Source organism: Kogia breviceps, chromosome 20 (assembly GCF_026419965.1).
Source record: "Kogia breviceps isolate mKogBre1 chromosome 20, mKogBre1 haplotype 1, whole genome shotgun sequence".
Taxonomy (NCBI): Eukaryota; Metazoa; Chordata; class Mammalia; order Artiodactyla; family Physeteridae; genus Kogia; species Kogia breviceps.
Window position 1 is genome coordinate 25327266 of NC_081329.1, and position 21252 is coordinate 25348517.

The 21252-nt window shown below is 45.4% G+C and overlaps 1 protein-coding gene and 1 pseudogene across 9 annotated transcripts in view; both read left to right on the forward strand.

Annotated features, from left to right (window-relative positions):
- The window catches only part of UNC5D (unc-5 netrin receptor D), a 567718-nt gene that overhangs the window by 366091 nt on the left and 180375 nt on the right, over positions 1 to 21252 (forward strand). For all 9 annotated transcript variants that reach the window (XM_067022440.1, XM_059049202.2, XM_067022443.1 and 6 more), the window contains exon 4: positions 2795 to 2898. In XM_067022440.1, coding sequence (XP_066878541.1) covers positions 2795 to 2898 — 104 coding nt within the window. The remainder of the gene's footprint in view (positions 1 to 2794; positions 2899 to 21252) is intronic.
- LOC136793339 (C-Jun-amino-terminal kinase-interacting protein 3 pseudogene) lies at positions 17926 to 18643 on the forward strand (annotated as a pseudogene).

Consider the following 21252-nt stretch of genomic DNA (forward strand, 5'->3'; position numbering starts at 1 on the left):
CAGAAGATAAAATAGAAATAGTATGAGACAAAATAGAAATTCACGCTATTCATTTTCTGTGCTTCATTTGGTTGAATGCAGATTATTTGGTGTTGTCAAAACTGCAATCATCATGTAGCAGCACTGGGTAAGACTTCCTTTAGAAAACAAAGCAATCGAAGAAAAGAAAAATGTGGCAAACAAACCAAACAAAATTAACCACAAAAACACAACCCTTTCTTTCCATTAACAAACTGATGTGTCATGTAAGAGTCACTCACGCTCTACAATAGATTCATTTCAATATAGAGTCATCCCCCTTATTTGTGGTTTCAGTTACCCATGGTCAACCTTACTCTGAAAATATTAAATGGAAAATTCTAGAAATAATTTGTAAGTTTTAAGTCACATGCCATTTTGAGAAGCATGATGAAATCTCATGCCATCCAACTACATTTTGCCCAGGACGTGAATCATCCCTTTGTCCAGAGTAAACCGCCCATTAATCTCTTTGTAACTATCTCGGTTATCACATCAACTGTCCTGGTATCACAGTACTTGAGTTTAAGTAACCCTTCTTTTAATTGATAATGGCCCCAAAGTGCAAGGGTGGTGATGCTGGAAATTCATATATGTCAAACAGGTGCTGGAAAGTGCTTTCTTTAAGTGAAAAAGTGAAAGTTCTTGACTTAAAAATGAAACAATTGTATGCTGAGGTTGCTAAGATCTATAATAAGCACAAATCTCCTATCCGTGAAATTGTGAGAAGGAAAAAGAAATTCATGCTAGTTTTGCTGTCATACCCTATAATGGCCAGAATACATGATGAGTACTTAGTTAAGTTGGAAAAGCATTAAATTTATACAGTAAGATATTTTGAGAGAGAGATTACATTCACATAACTTTTATTACAGTATATTGTTTTAATTGTTCTATTTTATAATTGGTATTGTTGACCTCTTACTGTGATCAGTAAGAGATTAGGCACTCTTACTGTGCCTAATTTATAAATTGAACTTTATCATAGGTATGTATGATAGGAATAAACAGTATACATAGGATTTGGTACTATCTGTGGTTTCAGGCATCCACTGGGGTTCTTGGAATGTACCCTCCATGGATAAGAGGGGGTTACTATAGTCCTGATGAGTATATTAGTCATACAGAAAGGGGATTTCTGACTCAAGGATCCCTTGGGGGAGAGCAAAGGAGAATTTGTGGTCACATTTTGCAGGAAATGTGAGATTTTTTCATTCTGGGGGTTATTCACATTTTCATCACTTGTAGTTTTGTCATCAGTTATGTGAACTTCCTCACACCTGGAGTCAGAAATTCTGAATCGTAAAGGCTGTGGCAGTTTACAGATCTCCAGTAGAAGGAACCTTGGCTTTACAATTTGGGGGACAGCAGAGAAATGGGAAAATGGATCCTGCCACCTGCCTACAGTGTGAGTCCTTGTAAGATCCTTTGTTTCAAATATACTCCTAAAGATCTCCGAATAGACAGCACTACTGACAGAAGACGTCAGTTGCCTCTGGGAGGGAAAACATTAATAGTAAAATTCTGAAGAAAGTGTGAATACATGGGTTGCTGTTCTTTTTATTCGTGGCGTGTTTTTGACTTGCTAAAAGCAAGTTTAATGTATTTATACAATTTATAAAGATGTAACTGATTCTGAAGCTCTGCTCTTTACAGAGAACATATTTCATGTTATTGTAAGCACTAAAGAAAATTAAATCAATAAATCCACAGCCTGTAATTTGAGATCCTCGATTGAAGAAAAGTACATTGTCCGGGAGGGAGGGGGAAATCTTCGAAAGACTTGTAAAACTGTCTTCGCTCCGCCATCCCAGGCCTTCAAGTGCCAGTGGGAATTAAGCTCGTGCTGTAAAATTAGCGAAGTGTTGTTATGACACCTCAAAAAGAAGCAAAGGCCAACTCCCACTCTTGTTAATGAAGCATATGCTTAAGTGGAAAGCTGTGCAAATGATGTTCTTTCTCTCTTTCGAACTGTCCCTGTTTCCTTTTCCCTGAGCAGGCTTTGCTGGTGAGCAGTCAGATACTGATATCCAGACACTTGGTGAATTTTTCCCCATCACTAGCACTAATACTCTCCGTGACCACTGGCAAGCCAATTAACCTCTCCAAGTGTCACCCTTCCTTGTGTAGACGGCTAATAGTGCAGCTTGTTTGCAAAGAGCCTGGAGCCTTCCATGAAATGCACTACATGGATACCCAGCACTGCCGTTGGACTGGAGGGCGTTGTATTTTTTAATTATATGTTGGGTTGGATAGGTTATAGATTTTGTTGTGGTTGAATGTTGCCTCTTCTCCCTGGTTACAAATAAAAGACTAATAGTTAATCTCACTCTATTACCATCTTCTACAGCTCCCTAGAGGGTTAAGGAAATGGCAGAGGTTACAGGTTAATAATGCATTCTTTAGTTAATTTGAAAAAAAATCACGTGCATCTCAACTGCATAATAGCTGTGGATGGCAATTTATTAGGCCAAGTGCTTTATCAGATACTAAGTAGGTAATGCTGGCAAAGACTCATGAAATAATGAGGTTTTTTTCTTTTCCTCCTCCCCCAGTAAATCTTCTATCCTTCACCTCAATATAGAACATTAGGGACAGTTTTGTTAAGATTTCTTTCTTAACAAACATGCTTGTGAATATTTAGGAACCCCTGAAACCAGTGACTTGTGTGTGTATCTAGGTTGTGACGTTCAGCTCACTGTTTTATAATCTTTGGAGCAAATGTGGATCCTGCTGGCCCCAGAGCAAAGTGTCATATCTTTCACGTTCTTTGCAGATTTACGGAAAAACTTCGAGCAAGACCCGCAGGGAAGGGAGGTTCCCATCGAAGGCATGATCGTGCTGCACTGCCGCCCGCCTGAGGGAGTTCCTGCTGCCGAGGTAAGACCAGGCCTGTTCCCAAGAGGGAGGGCCCGAGTCCTGTGTGCTACAGGTGCTGAAAGCCAGCCTGGGTATGGCCTTGTTGCTGCCTGGCCCCAACTGCTAAAGATGGTGAAGAGACTGATGGAAATAAGTTGGAAGAGGAAATTGTCTCTCCTCTAATTTCTTGTTGCCACAAGCTCTTGCTAGGCAGCCTGGGTAGGATTTGTTCTGTGCCTTTGCTTTTGGGGACCTCAGTGGTACAGGCAGCATCTTCGGTGTCCTCCATCTGACCTTGGCTTCTGGATCAATCTAACAGGCAAATTCATGTGAAAAAGGGCAGAGAGAAGGAGGTCAGGCCCTAGTGCCAAGTTTCATGGGTGTGTGCACTTACTCATGCTTCATTTGCTTACGGGACAAACATTCCAGGAGTATTTGTTGTGTTTTAGATGCTGCGCCGGCATGAGGGATACAAGAAGTGTTGAAGTCACAGGTCTCTGATCAGTTATCCATTGTTCACAGTGAGGCAGCAGGAATCCAGGGTCACTGGTTTTTGCTCCTTGCTTGTTTTCTAGAAACTTCTGTCATGTGGTTGGAATATGATTATGAGTAATAACACATTGTGGTAGTAGAGATGGTGTCCTTTCAGTCACTATTAAAAGAGGTTCTGATGGACTAGTAATATGGTGATTAAGGCAGTATTATGTGGGGGTACTCAGAAGTATAAAGAATGCTTGGTAGAATCCTGTGTTCATAAATGTAGGCCTGAGTCAAGCAGTAGATAGGCCAGCTGTGGCTTCTCTCTGGGAAGCTAGGAAACTGGCCTAAGAGCCATGGTTTAGTCACTGAGAAGTAGAGATATTAAAAAAAAAAAAAAAAAAAAAGGATCCTTTGCCTCGCCTTTTAGCAAACATTACTATGGGGTTTTGCATTTGGAAGGACAAAGGAGTGGAAAGTATCGAGGGGAATGAAAGAACATACACACTTGCCAATCTGGACAGGAAGCCTGCAGGGTGGACACTCTTCAAAGGTCAAATGCTTCCCCGAAATGAAGTAAACGGACTTGAAAATTAAAGTGAACATTCCATGCATGATGTGAAATGATGAGAAAGGAAAATGCTTAGTTTTAGATTTGTATTGGGTTGGCCAAAAAGTTCGTTTGGGTTTTTCTGTAACATCTTACGAAAATCCAGAATGAAGTTTTTGGCCAACCCAATATTTAATGTGAAACAAACAGATATTTGATCTCCTTTGGCCCCCACCTTGTTCTGTAAGAGAGTGTGCCCTGGATTCCCGAGCAGGGGGACAGGCAGCAGGGCGTCAGTGCCCAGGTGAATGTCAGTCTCGTTGACGATGCCCCATGTGCTTCTGGGAGTCTGACTTGGGTACCAGCAGTTCGCTATAGTCACCACCGTCTCTCACAAGCAGGCTTCCTTCCAGGCCTGGGCTGGGTCACTCTGTCAACTTTGTCAGCATCGGAGAGGAGTGAAGACGGAAGGAAGGTCATGGTGTTATTAATTGTCCTGTGGGAACCGGACATTCTCTAGATGTCTAGAAATTAATTTTTACAACTGGAGGAGAACTTAGATATTTCCCTGGCACAGCCTTTACATTTTAGAGGCAAGGAAACTGATGCTCAGACCAATGACCCACCAAAGATCTTGCACCTATTTAAGTGATAACTGTTTGGTTTTCCAGAAGGTCCCCAGAGCACTCAGAGTAAAAGTCTATTGTATTTTGGCACCTTATGTGGTCCAGCGTAACCTAGCCTGCTTTTGCCTCTGACCTCATCTTCTGCTCCTTAGCTTCTGACCCTGCTCTAGCCGCACTGGCCTCCTCACTCTTCCTCAGCTGCACCAGCCATGCAACCGCCCCAGGGCCTTTGCACATGCTGGCCCCTCTGCTAGAACACTCTTCCCCAGTTATTACATCGATTCATCCCTTCCTTCAGGGCTTGTTTAGGTATCACCTGCTCAGTGAGGCCTGCTCGGGGCGCTCTGATGAAAATGTCACTTCCCTACCCTATATGTATACTTTCAAGCCCCTTTCTCTGCTTTATATTAACTCAGCTCTTAGCACAAACATACTGTATTTATTTGGCTTATTTTCTGTCTGTTAGAACTTATGCTCCATAAGGGGAATTTTGTTCATTTTTTATCGCTGTAACCCCAGAACATAAAAAAGTGCTTTTCATATCCAGGTGTTCAGTAAGTATCTGTTGAATATGAATGAAAAATTGTTTCCTGCCTTTATTCCTGAATATTTGAGCTTGTACCAGGACTAGCCCCAGACAAAACTGTGAAATCCACTAGACTCTTGTTTTTTGTTGTTTTCCTCCTATTCTGTTACTAGAAAATGAGTAAGACCACCTTCACTCGGTCTTTGAAGACCCAAGTAGAAACAAAGAACAAAGGAGAGAAAGGTAAAGAATGTGCAGACTGGAAAAGTATATAGAATAATAGCCAAAGGGGAAAATACACCTTGGTATGTAAATGCATGAGTGTGTACACATGCATGCACGCCCACACACACACGTTGAAGCATCTTCCCAGAGACTGCAAGGATTTAGGAATTCTAAGGATGCTGAGGCTCTCCGGGGCCATGGTTGGGGGGGAGGAGTCCTGTGGGGAAAGGGCTTAGCCTCGAGGCAGTAAGCAGCCTTCCGAGCTGTTCACCTACCTGGGAAAAGCTGAACTTGGGTTGAAGTTGAAGCAGCTCTTTGGACATCGCTCCGAAGGTTTCTTGCCCCAGCACCCTGTTCTTGGAGGCAAATGAGTCGTGCCTATTGGCTCAGTTCATTTTCCATCTTTATTTGCTTCTGATAATGCTTTTCAGCTGTAACCAAGGGAGCAGAACAGGATGTGAAAAACTTCCAATAGCCACACACACTGATGTCAGTGAAAACATTTGGAAGAGTTGTTGAACAGTGGAGGAGGGAATACAGTAAATACAGACATGTCACTAAGAAAGTATATTTTCTTTTCTGGTACCTACCCTCCTGCCAGATTTCCACACTGTTGGTATTTACTTCCTGTATTAGTTTCCTAGGATTGCTGTGTCAAATTACTACTTACTGGGTAGCTTAAAACAATAAAGGTGGCTTCTCTCACAGTTCTGAAGTCCAGAAGTCTGAAATCAGGGTGCAGGCAGGGTTAGTTTTCCTGGGGGCTCTAGAAAACGAGCTTCTCTCTTAGCTTCTGCTGGTTTCTGGCAATCCTTGGTGTCCTTGGTTAGTAGACACATTACTACAGACAGTTCACATGGTATTCTTGTCTCTGTATCTCCATGTGTCTGAATTTTCCTCTTCTTATAAGGACATGAATTACTGGATTAGGGCCGACCTCAACCGAGTAAGGCCTCGTGTTAATGTTCTGGGTCACAGTACACCCTTTTCTAAACAAGGTCACATGCACAGTTTACATGTGGACATGAAATTTGCAAGGGGGCCACTCTTGAACTCAGTCCACTCCCCGTTCCCCTTTTGACATCATATCACTCTCATTTTTAGGCATGTAGATGTCATTAGAAATAAATTTCAGAGCCAGGCTGGCTGAAAGTAAGTAGAGGGCCATTTCAAGGAGCAGCTGTGGCTGTAGGCTGGTTTAAAACAGAAATTCTGAGCTGAGGTGGGAGGTGGAGGAGAAAGCTTTGTTTGCTACATTTTGTATTATAGATGAAAATAGAGAGTGTTTCAGCTACACTGTGGGTTAATGGCTATTGTGGGCCCCTAACAAGCTTTTATAGCATTATCTTAAGGCGGGAAAGCATCTGGCTTCCAAATACTTGAGTTACTTTGAAATTTTACTTATTTGTGAGTTGGATACTACCTCTATCTGTGCACCAATATTTACAGCTGTTTTCGTTTCAGCAGTAGCTTACACACTAGTTATTACCACCAACATCTGTGTTTTCGTTGAAGGGAAGGCAGACCCAGAGAAGAAAGCTGTGAGAGAGATGGACACAGAGAGGGAAGGAAGGTGAAAATGTTCATACCTTCCACAGTCGGGGTCTCGCAGGGTGGAGATGTCTGCCAGACCCTGTTGTGGGGTCTTCGGGGCTCAAAGAGTATTTTTGTGCTTACTGACCCCATAATCGTGCGAGGAACCTACAGTAATGACTCTTCAGAATGGCAGTAACTGGGAAGTGTGCTTGGAAATTGATTAGTTGTGAAACTGTCACTGTGAAATAGCATCAGTCAGAGTTACCTTCCCTGAGCAGACGGTGTTCCACCCTCTCCACTGCACCACTGGTTCCCTTCCTGCCCACCTCCTGTGGGACCCAAGGGGTCATCAGTAGAAGGAGTTGTGGCTGGCAGGGCTACCGATGTACCAGCTGGTTTTGTCCTGCGGTGGCACAGGAGGTGGAGGTCTCCTACTTGGCACATTGAAAGGAACCTTGGGGGCAAGTCTTATTTTCACAAGACATACACGATTGTCTTCTCTCTGCAAGGCAGAACTTCCTTGGCAATTAATTAACTCCATTTATATGACCAGAGAAGGTAGTTTGTATAAGAATAGAAAGAGCTACCATTTATGGAGTATCTCTGTGTGTCAGGCACTGTGTTTAGTAGTTTCTCTATGTTATTTCATTTAATTTGCAGAAGACTGCTGTGAGATGCTAGAAAGCTATTGGTACTTTTCGTCCATCTTACAGAACTTATCCAAGCTCTCAGATCACCAAGAAGCCAATTGAACCTTAAAGCTCAGATCTTTCTTTTCTTTGATAGTTTGTGTTTCTTTTTAGTGAGACGGTGGGTTGAGTCGGTTTCCCCCAAAGCCTTTAGGAAGCTTGGGAGCCCCTGGGCCAGTGATAGCATATCTGCTTGTTCTACTGTCTGACATTCCACCCACCCTTAGAAATAGAGTTTTTTTGTTTAACATCTCTTCTAGCTAATTTGCTAATCCTAAATCTGCTATAAATGCTGTGTTTCTTTGTTTGAAATCGGTAATCTGGTGATAAAACTAAGAACAGAACACTGAGAGAATAGAGGCTTTGGGAGCTCAGGATAGCAAGCAGCCTGGAGCAGGGCAGCCCCGGAGTCTCTGTGCCCAAGGACCAGGAGCCGGGGTTGGATGCTGTCTTAGGAAATGAGAAGTACTGAATGTCTGCAGTTACAGAGAGGGTGCCTTGGAGGGGAGGAAAAGGGGGCATATGAATGGGAGAGGATAAGGGTAATCTCTACTCTCATTACAATTTTCCCCACATTTGGCCATGGCCCCGACAGATCTCCCTGTCTTGAAGGGGCCTGGATATGTTCTGATGAGCACATACTGATGTCTGTATCACAGGGGTCTCTCTCCTGGGATACAGCCATGGCGTCTGGAAATGGTCGAAAGGGAACTGAGGATTGTTCGTTCGGCATCGTGGGGGGAAAGTATGAACTTCAGAGTCGAACGGACTGGGGTTCGACACTGACTAGCACTTCCTAACTTCTAGGACCTACAGCAGTACTAGCCACCCTGAACCTCAGAATCCTCATCTGAAAATAGGAGCAGTACTTTTCCTGTAGGATTGCTCAAACGAAAGAAGGAGGAAACCCAAGAATTTGCAAAGCATCTAACACGGTTTCTAATACTAAATAAATAGTAGAGATTATTGTGACTTCTTTTCTTCCTCCTTTTCTAAAGCATCATGAGCCTTTGATTCTCAGAGGAAGATGTAGGGCTCCGTTATGGTTGGGGATCCAGATTAAAGCTGAAAACTCTTGCAATTTCTAACACATTCTGAGCCCCACGAAGAAGGTTGCTGCTAAGACCATCCCTTGTCACCGTGGGCTCCCCAGCCTGTGCCTTTTGTTCTTGCCTTTGAAGCTCATCAGAGGATGAAGGCACCATAAAGTTTCCTGCTTTCCTCTCTTGTAATCTTGTGCTTGGAGGAAATGAAAGGTTATTTATAGAAGCTGGTGACTATCAATGTTTTTCACCTTGCTTACCCCATGAAAGAGTCTTATGAATGGCATTATTGTTACTAAAAACACTTTTTGGAAAACGGTATAGGAACTCGGAGGTTCTCACCAGACTCATATAGACACAGGTTCGAGGAAATAATTGGTCGTACACTTTTCCTAAAATACCTGAAATGTGAACAGATGATAATTCAAGCTTTTCTAAATGCTTATGAGCTCATCCTATCACTAGATGTATTAGAATGTATTTGTTACTACAGTTGCTTTTAACCTTAACCTTGGGGCAGTTCTAACTAAAGAAGGCAGCTTTTTAGTGTTTGACACCTTTGTTTAGCTAAAACCAATTTGCCCTTTTCAAAACAATTCATTATCCCACACTGCACTTTTTTATACTCCCCAGTTAAATGGAAAATCTATCTTTCATAAAAGTTAGAAATTATGTCCAATGAAAATCCGACATTTTAATGCTTTTCCACAGATTAAAATTGTAGAGTTCTCAATAAACCCTGATTTACTGATGTTGGTTGTAAAATGGTTATTGCTGTTAATAAAGTCTGTAAATCTTAACAGGTTATATTTGCTTTGGACAATAAAACTTGCCCTAAAGGCTTAGTGTCTAAGGCTAATTCTGCACACATCAAGGTAAACAGCCTCCTCAGAATAGTTCAGTGTCTGAGAATTAAAGCCCAAAGCCAAGCAACTGACAGATTCTAGCCTTGAGCCACTACATGCTGGGCAATCTTCTTGTTTTTATCTCATTAAGGAGTCAAGATGGTGCTGGAATTAGAAAGGTCAAGAAGGTCAAGGGCCATGTCTTGGCTATTGTGAATACTGCTGCTATGAATATATGGGTGCATGTTATTTTTTTGCATTATAGTTTTGTCCAGATATATACCCAGGAGTGAGATTACTGGATCACATGGCAACACTATTTTTAGTTTTTTGAGGAACCTCCCTACTATTTTGCATAGTGAATGGATAAAGAAATTGTGGTACATATTTACAATGGAATACTGCTCAGCCATAAACAGGAATGAAATAATGCCATTTGCAGCAACATGAGATTATCATACTAAGTGAAGTAAGTCAGATGGAGAAAGACAAATTCCATATGATATCACTTATATGTGGAATCTAAAATATGACACAAATGAAGTTATCTACGAAACAGAAACAGACTCACAGACATAGAGAACAGACTTGTGGTTGCCAGGGGGGAGGGGGTGGGGGCGGGATGGAGTGCGAGTTTGGGATTAGCAGATGCAAACTATTATATATAGAATGGGTAAACAACAAGGTCCTACTGTAGAGCACAGGGAACTATCTTCAATATCCTGTGATAAACCATAATGGAAAAGAATATGAAAAAAGAATGTGTATATATGTATAACTGAATCACTTTGCTGTACAGCAGCAATTAACAACATTGTAAATCAACTATACTTCAATTTTAAAAAACGGTCAAGAGCCTTAGTCAATGTAGTGTGAGCTTGGAGAAGTTTCCCTTCTCTCTGCTGGCCACCAAGTGGGCTTTGGCATTCTTGTGTAAAAAGGGGAGGTCCCAGGAGTGGAATGAAAAAATGTATTTTCTGTTTTATAAAGTGTGTCAGAATCACACAAGTGTTAGAAGCCAAATCATTGGGGGTGGGGGAAGTTTAAGGGAAGAAGATCATTTTCCTTCCGGACGCCCACGTGGAAATAAAAGTGTTTTAAAGAAGCTCTGTGAATCTTGGTAGACTTGGTGGACGTTTGTCCTAGTTTCTAATGTTTAGGCAATTTCTTTCTAAGTCTTACCTCCCTAAGGTAAAAGCTGAAAAACTAATTTTCTAGTCTTCTTTGTGGTTAGACCCACTCCTCAGGCATTCTCACCCGAGACGGGATGGAGAAATGAGCAACGTGAGGTGGTACTTGTACGGAAATCCTTCTCTGGAGAGGATGGTGGTGGTGGAGGTGCCCAGCTCTTAGGGGCAGCCAGAAGAACTGGCATCTCTCCCAGGTCTCATGGTCGCGAGCCGTGTCAGCGTCATGGTTTTTGAACGGTGAGGGTGTTGCCAAGTGACCGTCCCTTTCCCTACGATGTGGCTGGTTTTTGTTCCTGGCTACTTGGCAGCCTGGTCGGGCTCTTTGGCCCTCCTGGAGGTTCTGGGCACTGCTAATATTCTTTAATAAAGTCTTCTCCCGACTAAACAAGCCAGAGCAGAGTTAGTTGCTAGCAATCAAGAATCCTGAGCATGACAGAGCTTGTGCCCTGTCTCACTCTTTCAAGGATGCCTTTGACCAATACCTGAGATGGGCGATTGGAACCAAGCAAGTCAGTGTAAGCTAAAGGCTGTTTGTGGGCTGTGATCTCTTTTCTTTTCTTTTTTTTTAATCTATAAAATAAGGAGAGGGCCTAGAATCCCCCTAAGGTCCCTTTCGTATCTCTCATTCCTGATGTATAAACAGTAGGATCTGCATAATATCTCTGACTTGTTTTAATAATTCTGCGAGACTGGTGCCCAGACAGTTTTCAAGTCAGAAGCCTTTTCCCCTCCTTCCCTGTGAGGGTATTCTTAAAGGTTCGTTTTTTTTTCAAATGTGTTCATCCCCATAAAACCCAGGAGAGAATCTTATGACATTGAACTGTTTCATACAAGAGTCACTAGACTATTATGTTTAACCTCAAGCAAACAGACTATGAAATGAGGATTTTATTTTAAAAATGAGACTCTTAATAATCCACTGGAGAAATGTTGAGATAGATGCCCAAGTTCTGAAGCGGTGGACCTCAGGTATAAATAATTAATTTGGTACAGCCAAAGCAGAGAGAGAATGTCTAATAGTCCAGATAAACTTTGCTTTGAGGAGACTGACAGTGAAGACCTTTGCAGAAAGGTCTTTCTATTATACGTGGGAATGTATAATATTGTAACAGAAACTTAATGGACTCTTAGAAAAGGGAATGTTGAATTGGTTAAACGCTAGTAATTAAGTGCTGGTAAATTACTTCTTTAAAAACATTCCTGCAAAAAAAAAATTTGCTATTGTAAGAGAGATGGGAAAATGAGGTTAATATAAGTTATTTAAAAAGTGAATGTCTACAGCCCAAACACCCTCATCATTAATACTGGTCCTTAAGTAAATCTTATTAATGGACTGACTTTTACCACATCCTGATCTGAGAAGCTCTGGTTCCTTACCGAGGAAGAAAAGAAGCCATCTAAAGCTCCTGATTCGTATTTATTTTCTTTTTTCTTCTTGTTCTGTATTCCTGGAGTGGGGGGTGGGGGCGCGAAACATGGAAGATAGAATTACATTTTTCAAAGCCAAGGGTAGAGACACACAATGAGATGACAAAGGTAGTGTAGTTACTGGTCTTGCCGCCTCTTTATTATTATTATTTTTTTCCTACATTCTTCTAGGTCAGCTCACATGCTCAGCTTGCTTTCTTTCCAAGCACTACTCTCTGGCTATATTATTTACAGTCCTATCTCTGTGTCCCCGTAACCATTTCTCTTTGGAAGGTCCTTGACATCCTCCATCTGTCTGTCTGTCATTTTCACAGCCTGAGAGGATCTGTACCAACCCAGCCAATCTCTGACTTCATCCCTGGCCGTCCCAGGGGACACTCATTTTTCTTTCTTAGCAATACCTAATTTAATTGGTGTGGCCTGCTCAAGTAAGGACGGCGGTTTCTCCCTTTCTCTAAACACTTTTATTTTTTTATTTTTAAATTTTTATTGGAGTAGAGTTGATTTACAATGTTGTTAGTTTCAGGTGTACAGCAAAGTGAATCATTTATACATATACATATATCCACCCTTTTTTAGATTCTTTTCCCATATAGGTCATTACAGAGTATTGAGTAGAGTTCCCTGTGCTATACAGCAGGTCCTTATTAGTTATCTAATTTATATATAAATAGTAGTGTAGGTGTGTCAATCCCAGTCTCCCAATTTATCCCTCACCCACCTTATCCCCTGATAACCATAAGTTTGTCTTTTATATCTGTAACTCTGTTTCTAATACTATTTTATTTTTTTGGCCATGCCACACAATTTGTGGCATTTTAATTCCCTGACCAGGGATTAAACCTGGGCCCTCGGCAGTGAGAGTGCAGAGTCCTAACCACTGGACAACAAGGAATTCCCTAAACTCTTTCCTTCTTTCTCTTTTTCTCTTTCTCTTTTTCTCTCTCTCCCTCCCTCCCTCTCTCTCTCACTCCCTCTATCCCTCCCTCCCTCCCTCTCTCTCTCCCTCTCCCCTTCTCTCCTCCCTCCTTTCTTTCCTTCCTTCTTTCCTGTGTTGGGTCTTTGTGGCTGTGCACAGGCTTTCTCTAGTTGCAGCGAGCAGTGGCTACTCTTCTTTGTGGTGCGTGGGCTTCTCATTGAAGTGGCTTCTCTTTGTTGCAGAGCATGGGCTCTAGGCATGCGGGCTCAGCAGTTGTGGCACGCGAGCTCAGTAGTTGTGGCTCATGGGCTCTAGAGCGCAGGCTCAGTAGTTGTGGCGCTTGGGCTTAGTTGCTCTGCAGCATGTGGGATCTTCCTGGACCAGGGCTCAAACCCATGTCCCCTACATTGGCAGGTGGATGCTTAACGACTGTGCCACCAGGGAAGCCCCTGCCAAAACACTTTTATGGCGTAATGCTATGAACGCTTTTTTTGTTTGTTTTCTTTTTGTTCCCCCCTACCTCTTGTATTTAAATTCTATGACTGTATGTCATATTTCCTCAAGCTAATTCCCTTCAGGATAGGAAATGCAAATGATACTTTTCAGTATCCTTTTCCACCCCCACCTTAGCAGATAACATCTAGGCTTCTGGGAATAGTCTGGAAGCCTCTGTGTCTTAGTGGATGAATATTTACACAACCGCTCTTTGGCGTACATAATAATAAACTGTTAAATTCAAATGATCACTTCCAAATTTACAAAGATTTTCATATATATTGACTCACTTGATCCTTAAAGCTACCATTTGTGGGTAGCCAAATATAGCAGTATCTCTGTTTTACAGGATCATTGATTCCATCTATAATTTCATGGAGAAACTACGGCTAACATTTCGTTGCATTTGCACTCCATGCCAGGCACTGTTCACTGAATTCTCCCAGCAACTTTCTGAGGTAGGTGACAATTACACGCCAGTTTTATAAATAAGGAAACTGAGGCACAGAGTAATTAAGCAGCTTACCGAAGGGCACAGTTACTGAATGATTAAGCCAATCACTGAATCCAGACAGCCTGGCTTCCGAGCCTGTCCTCTTAAACTCAACCTGATGAAGCTTCTTTATGTGTTGGACGTTGTATGCTGAGCACAAGCTGAGTAAGATAAGAAGCCTGTCCTTTACTTGCGCACCGTCTTATCTCATGCATATGCAGCTAAGAGTATGGACACAAGATAATGGCATAAGTGAATGCATATATGTATATCCACACACATGCCGGCCTACTGCTTCTCCTCAATTTTTTTAACTTATTTCATTGAAGTATAGTTGATTTATAATGTAGCGTTACTTTCTGCCATATGGCACAATGATTCCGTTATATATATACACACACACGTTCTTTTTCATATTCCTTTCCATTATGGTTTATCACAGGTTATTGAACAGTGTTTACTGTGCTCTACAGTAGGACCTTGCTGTTTATCCATCCTATATGTAATAGTTTGCATCTGCTAACCCCAGACTCCCAGTCCATCTGGCCCCGCCCCTCTCCCCCCTTGGCAGCCATAAGTCTCGTCTCTATGTCTGTGAGTCTGTTTCTGTTCCGTAGATAAGTTCATCTGTGTCATATTTTAGATTCCACATCTAAGTGATATCATATGGTTTCCTCCCTTTCTTTACTCTTGGCTGTGATTCCAGGGCTGAGCCTTACTGTTCCCCAATTGCAATGAAACCCCATCATTCTATGGCCTTGGAATCTGCCTTGTTTTCAAGTCCCAGAGATGCACTGGCAGAGTTGCTTAGTGCAGGTGACCACTTTGAACAAACTTTGATGGGATGCAGAAGCAGTTGACAAAGTATCTCTTCATCCTCCGCCGTCTCTTCCCCTCCTATTTCTGAGTTAACATAACGAAGGTGTAGAGCGATTTCTCTGTCCTGTGCCACCTTACACAGTTTAGCGGCCATAAACAGTCTTTATATCTTGAATTATGCAGACGTAAAAGCAGTCTGGGAGGCTTCCACATAAAGAGCTGCGGTTCTGTAATTCAGCAGTAATGCTCCATGGGCATGAATCAAGAACTCTGTCCTGATCCTGCTGAGGGAGCATGGATTTTAATGCTTCTCTGAAGCACACCACATGCCATCCTGATACACTTAGCCCATATAGACTGCCTTTGTTTTTTAGGCAGAACTTATTCAAATAGAAACCACCAACCAGTGCCATCACAGCTTCTCCTGGTAATCCTTTGCTGTGATTCCCAAATTCTGATGGCTGTCTGTCTGGTCTCTTGGGGAAGAAATGCCGCCTTCCCTAATGCCTTTTGTTTTTAGTTAACTTTGGGCAACTGAAAGGTACGCCAGCACCCTGCGTGATTTTTCACGTAGCTGCTAGTCAAATAGAGTGTGCCCGTTTCTCCTTCATGGGGTAATTAGAAACCCACAGAATAAGCACCTGCCTCCAGGTACTGTGGAGCTACGCCCAGCTCATCTCATGACAAGTTAGCTTCAGATCCAGAATTTGTGTCTGTTTCAAGAACCCTAGGTGGCCTCTTTCGTCGCCCTGTACAGCTCTCACGCTTCTTCACTCTGTAAAATCTTAAGAAGCTGTGATCTTCCCACGGAGCCACCTCAGATTCAGCGCAGTAAGTACCTGGAGTGCAAGAGCAACTTCATGAAACTCACAGAGCTTTAGCTGGCGCAAGTCACCGTGGCTTCCACACCATAAATGACGGGCCTGCCCCTCTAGCTTAGCATAGCTCACATCTGCATATAACTCCAGTTCACTTGGCTCTGTCAGTTAAGCTTCCAAGAAAGAACATCCAGCATTCAGAGCCAAACAGCTGATCATCCCCTGCTGTGGTGAATTTTGATTTAAATATAACTGAGTCTGTCTTGGCTGGGGCTTAACTGAATTGGAACTGTTCTTTTAATTGTTGATTCAGTCTTGCCTTACAGACCCGGCTGTCCATCATCCCAACAGATTCTCTCTCCAGATGTGTTCATTCATCATGTGTGAGAGTTCTCATCCTCCGTGCACCACCAGCACTGGCCCTTGCTAGTTACAAGTGATGGTTTAAACATCGATTTCTGTGCGCAGGAAGTGTCAGTTGGATGATTTATGTGCCAGCTACCACATGGTATCATTTGGAGATCACCTTTGGGAGGCAGCTGTGCCACAGCAGGGGGACAGAAGAACAGATCTGCCTAATACCACCCCAACTGGACAGGAGGAGTCACTGGTACATAAGTTCTGTATGAGGCTAGGTGGTGGTCAGTTTGACCTTTCCTTGTCATCCGTGTACTGCGTGAAATACCTTAGCTACCATATCCGTGTAGGTTTGGAAGGAGTTAGAGTATTACGTGGCAATGAACGTCATGCATTTGTCCAGAAAAATGTGCCTCCTTGATAGGCAGGGAACTCACATTCTCATTTTTAATTAAGTCATTCAAATAATCATTGATAGGAGTTGGCGCTGTAGAGGGGTGATGGTGATGACGGATAAAGAAAAAAGATGATAAAGCTAACGGGGACAAAAGACCCCAAAGCAGATGGGAGCTGACAAATGCTGGATTGTGTGTTTAGGTCATTTCACCCAGAGCCACGATGTTAGAATCCTCACGAATGGTCATATGCTTGTCAGCTGCCATGTACTGAGCACCATTGTGCCAGGCCGTCTGCTAGGCACTTGCCATATGTCATCCTATTTCATTCTCACGGCCGAGTTAGGTATTGTTATCATTTTCACTTTACAGATGTAGAGATTGAGGCTTCAATTAGGTAATAACTTCCCCGAAGTTCCTCTGAGAGTGAGGGGCCTTAGTTCTCTTTGATTTCGAAGCCCACATCTTTAGACAACCCTACAGTGTCTTGCTATTTAGCCAGGTGCCCTGTGCTTGGTAAGCGAGGAGGTAGTGATTCCAGCAGAGGTGTATCTGATTCCCGTGTTGGATCCGTTCTGTTACATCATGCGACCCTCCCATTGGTGCCGGGTCAGCTTGGTTGTAACTGACACCAGAGCATGATTTAAAGACAGCTCATGGTCAAGTCTCTTGCTTGGTCTAATATAGCTTTAATCTGTCACTACTTCAGTAGATGGCTTCTTTGCCTCAAGGCATGCCCAGGAATGAGGTACAGTCCCTATTCCTGACAAGCCCAAGCATCCAGTAAATGAAATGAATATGTAAATAACTACCTGAAACAGAGTGTGCTACCGCTCATAACAGAACATTAATAAAATAGGAGGGACATGATTATTTCTCTTGGCCAGAGTGGTCACCCAAGACCTTGCCGAAATGTAATTCCCATAGAGGTTTTGAAGGATGAATAAGAGGTCACCATGGTAGAAAGTTACACAGAAAGCTCAAGGTGCAGGATCAGCTTGATGAAAAGCAGGCAGGTATCAAACAGCATGGATGGCCAGGAAGTACAGTTAGTTTCGTTTTGAGAGAGCCTAAAGGACACGGGGGAGAATCACTGAAGTGAAGACCGATGGAAAGCCTTGTTGGCCGTCTAAAAAACTTTGATTTTTTTTTTCTTTTTTAACTTTTAAAAAAATTCTATTGAAGTATAGTTGATTTACAATATTGTATTAGTTTCCAAAATGCAAAATGATTTAGTTATATGTATATATGTGTATATATCTATATTCATTTTTCCCCATTCTTTTCCATTATTGTTTATTACAGGGTATTGAATATAGTTCCGTGTGCTAGACAGTAAATCCTTGTTGTTTAGAAAAACTTTGCCTTTTTGCTCACAGGTGATAGGGAGCCAGTGAAGGATTCGAATCAGAGAAGTGAGATGCCGGATTTATGTGTCTGTCTGTATTTTTCAATGTCCATATATATTTTAGTTCAAGGACCCGATAGTTAGATGGCAATAAGGAAGCGGGTAGGAAGTTGTAAATGCGTGCGTCTCTGTGTCCTCATGGGAAGTGACTTTCTGAAAATTCTTTATTTGTAAATAAATAACTTCAAACTTGCAGAAAAGTCTCAAGAATGAGACCAAGATCAGTATCAGCTGGCGGCGGCGTGGTCGTGTACCAGGACGACTTACTGCTCTGGCTCGGTGATGTCGGAGCGGGTGTCGGGCCTGGCGGGCTCCATCCACCGCGAGTCCGAGCGGCTCGTCCACTGCTGCGGCGAGGAGGTGGTCAAGGAACCGATGCCACGCGTGGTCAGCGTGCTCGAGAACCCGGACTCGGTGCTCAGCGAGAAGCAGGCCGAGCTGGGGCCGCTGCGCGCGGACGGCGAGCGGCTGCTCACCCGCTAGGAGCCGGAGGAGGCGCTGCGCAAGCCGGCCGAGGAGACATTTATCGAGTTTGAAGATGCCTTGGAACAAGAGAAGGAAGAGCTACAAATCCAGGTGGAACACTGCGAGTTTCAGACCCGCCAGCTGGAATTGAAGGCCGGAAGCTCTGCAGATCAGACTTCCCGGCTGGAGGAGCCGCGGTCGGAGATGAAGGAGGAGTACAGCGCCCTGCACCAGCGGCACACGGCGATGATCCAGACCTACGGGGAGCACATGGAGAGGTCCAAGCTGCGGCAGGTCGCGGGGAACAGCCAGACCGAGAGCACCCTGGCTGCCGGGGAGGAGGCAGGGCAGGAAGCCGGGCGCCAGAGCCTGCTGCCCTCCCCCCAGGGGAGCCATGGCCCCCGGACTCAGGGAGAGGGGTGTCCGCTCCGAGTGTGTGGCTTGAGCCGGGGGGTGTGGTGAGGACGGCGCCGAGCAGGTGGGGGGTTGGGATGGGCCTGCTGCGGGCCCGCAGGCCGACACGGAGACCCAGGGAGAACCGCGTCGTCCATCCTAATACCTGCAAGTTCCGTGTTTCTGAATTCGCCTACTCTGTAAATGTATTTGTAGCCTCAGAATCACCACTCACGGTACTTCCGCAGTCGTCTGCAGATGTGCGCAGAGCGGTGAAGAATCTGAGTCACCCGGTGCACGGGGTGCCAGGCGAGGGGGTGCCCGGCGACGCTCCCCCTCCTGCAGAGGTGACCGGGGATGGGGCCGGCGGGTGGTGCGGTGTCTGCGAGACGCTGGGGTGCAAGGGCCGCTCGGTGGCAACTGGATGGAGCCCAGCTCTGGCCCCTGTCCTCTAAGACATGTTAAATACTTGCGGCGCCTCGTTTTCTGTTTTGTAAAATAAAGGAAACAGAACGTACCAGGATGAGTGAAGAATGAAGATTCGAATCTGCGTGAGATGCGTACGTACCTGTGTCCATGTTTCTTCTACGACGAGCAAACGCCGTGTTTGCGGTGACTTTGTAGAATACAACCAGCTGGACTCGCGAGGATCGACTCTAGGTGGCGGGGAGGCCCGCACAGCTCGGTGACCAGCAGACGCGCCCCGCCATGCTGGGTTTATTCGGGGCTGCAGAGCGAAGCCTGCCGAGGCCCAGTTCCTGCTCCGTCCTCAGTCAGGATAAAACCGCACCTCTGTACCCCGGGAGCAGACTGGCGGAGATCTTCTCCAGGGTGTCCCGTGGGAGGCCACGCCTCCATCAGGCTGGAGGAGGGAGGAGGCGCCCGGAACCCCAGGGCCCGACGGATGGAGCTCGCCGTTCGTGCCTCTGCGGCTGCGGCCCCTTGTTCCTGCAGCGAACACCCTAAGCCCCGGGTCTCTGTTTTCTCTTGGTGGGTGATGTCTGCAAACAAGGAGATTCAGGCCCTTCCATGCTGGGCATCGTCTGCTACTCACTGGGCCAGGGTGGGCGGAGCTGTGGAGTCTTCCGATTTGAAAACGGAAAGTGTAGTGTGTCAGCGGAGGCCTAGCAGGGCCTGGGAAGGGCGGTCATCCAGGGGACCACTGGCATGTTTTTAGACAGTCTCGCTGCTTCCAGTGGGGAGTAGGGGATACAGCCGTTGTGGATGCTTTCTTTGTGTAAATGTGTGCGCCCCAGGAAAGGGTATCAGGGTGTCCTTAGCTGACACACACCCCCCACCCGGCTCTGTGAGAATTAAGTGAGGGAACGTGAATTAAAGAGGGTGTTAAACTACAAAACCCTTTGCAGATACTGTTTCTGGGTCAGTTTTACCTGAAGGTAGGAAATACCCATCTTCAGGCCACCGTTTCCTGACACACTATGAAAGCCTCACTCCTGGCCCTCAGAAGTCACTGAGGGAGTTTCCAAGGAACTGCACCGAATGCCAGCGTAGAATCGGGAGCTCCTCCTGTTGCTTTGGGGCTGCAGAGGCTGGCTGTTTGGGCATTACCTAGATTTTGGGCTCCGGCCCAGATTCCCGCCCAGCCTTGTGTCCCCACGTGAGCCTCCTGAGGGTGTCCCCGAGGCCGAGGTGTGCGTGGCTGTGTGTCCATCCCCTCCAGGCCCTGGGCGCTCTCTGCTGAGACACCTTCTGACCCCACGGGGGTAGAGATGCCTGCCTGCAGGAAGAAGGAGCCTGGGGCTGTCAGCTGCGCGCTCCCGTGCCTTGGCAGTGAAGAGGCGCCTTCCTGTGTGCATGTGTTGCAGGGAATGTGGCCGGCGCGGCGCTTGTTTGGGAAGCAGAGAGGCAGCAGGGCCGTGTCTGGGCTGCCTCCATCTCTCTGCCAGCTGGCTGGCGACGTTTAACCTCACGGTGGCGCCCAGAATCGCTTGCCCTGCTGCCACAGCGTATGAGACTCTGGGCTTCTGCTGGCCCTGCAGCCGCCCCTGCCCTGCCAGCCTGGACACCGGGCTGTGATGGAGATGTTCCCAGGGACCAGTTCCCAGGGTGTGTCTGACTGCCCCCGGCCCACTTCCCGGTGAACGGATGTGGACGGCAGCCACGCCTCTCGTGTCCAGAGGGCACGCCGGTGGGAGAAGAGGGAGCACAGGCCTTCTCTCACTGCACTGGGCGTCGGCCTCTGTAGGCCTCGGAGTGTGCAGACGTCCCACTGTGGCCCGTGCTGCTGCAGCAGGTGAGGGGGAAGGCCCCGTGCTGCCCTCCAGGCCTGCTCTTCTCTGGGGTGTACGCTGCCTGCCACAACTCCGGATCCTTTGAGCACAGATGTGTGTCTGCCCATCTCCTTAGTTCAGACTCTCCAGCTCCCCGAGGAGGCTCGTCCTTAGTGCTGGGGAGCCGCTGAGCCCAGAGAGACAGAGTTTTCCTTCAATCCTAGCTTGGTTGGTGAATCTGTGTGTCTTTAGAATAAAACTAGTGGTGAGGGCTTCCCTGGTGGCGCAGTGGTTGAGAGTCCGCCTGCCGATGCGGGGGGACGTGGGTTCATGCCCCGGTCCGGGAAGATCCCACATGCCGCGGAGCGGCTAGGTCCGTGAGCCATGGCCGCTGAGCCTGCGAGTCCAGAGCCTGTGCTCTGCAATGGGAGAGGCCACAAAAAAAAA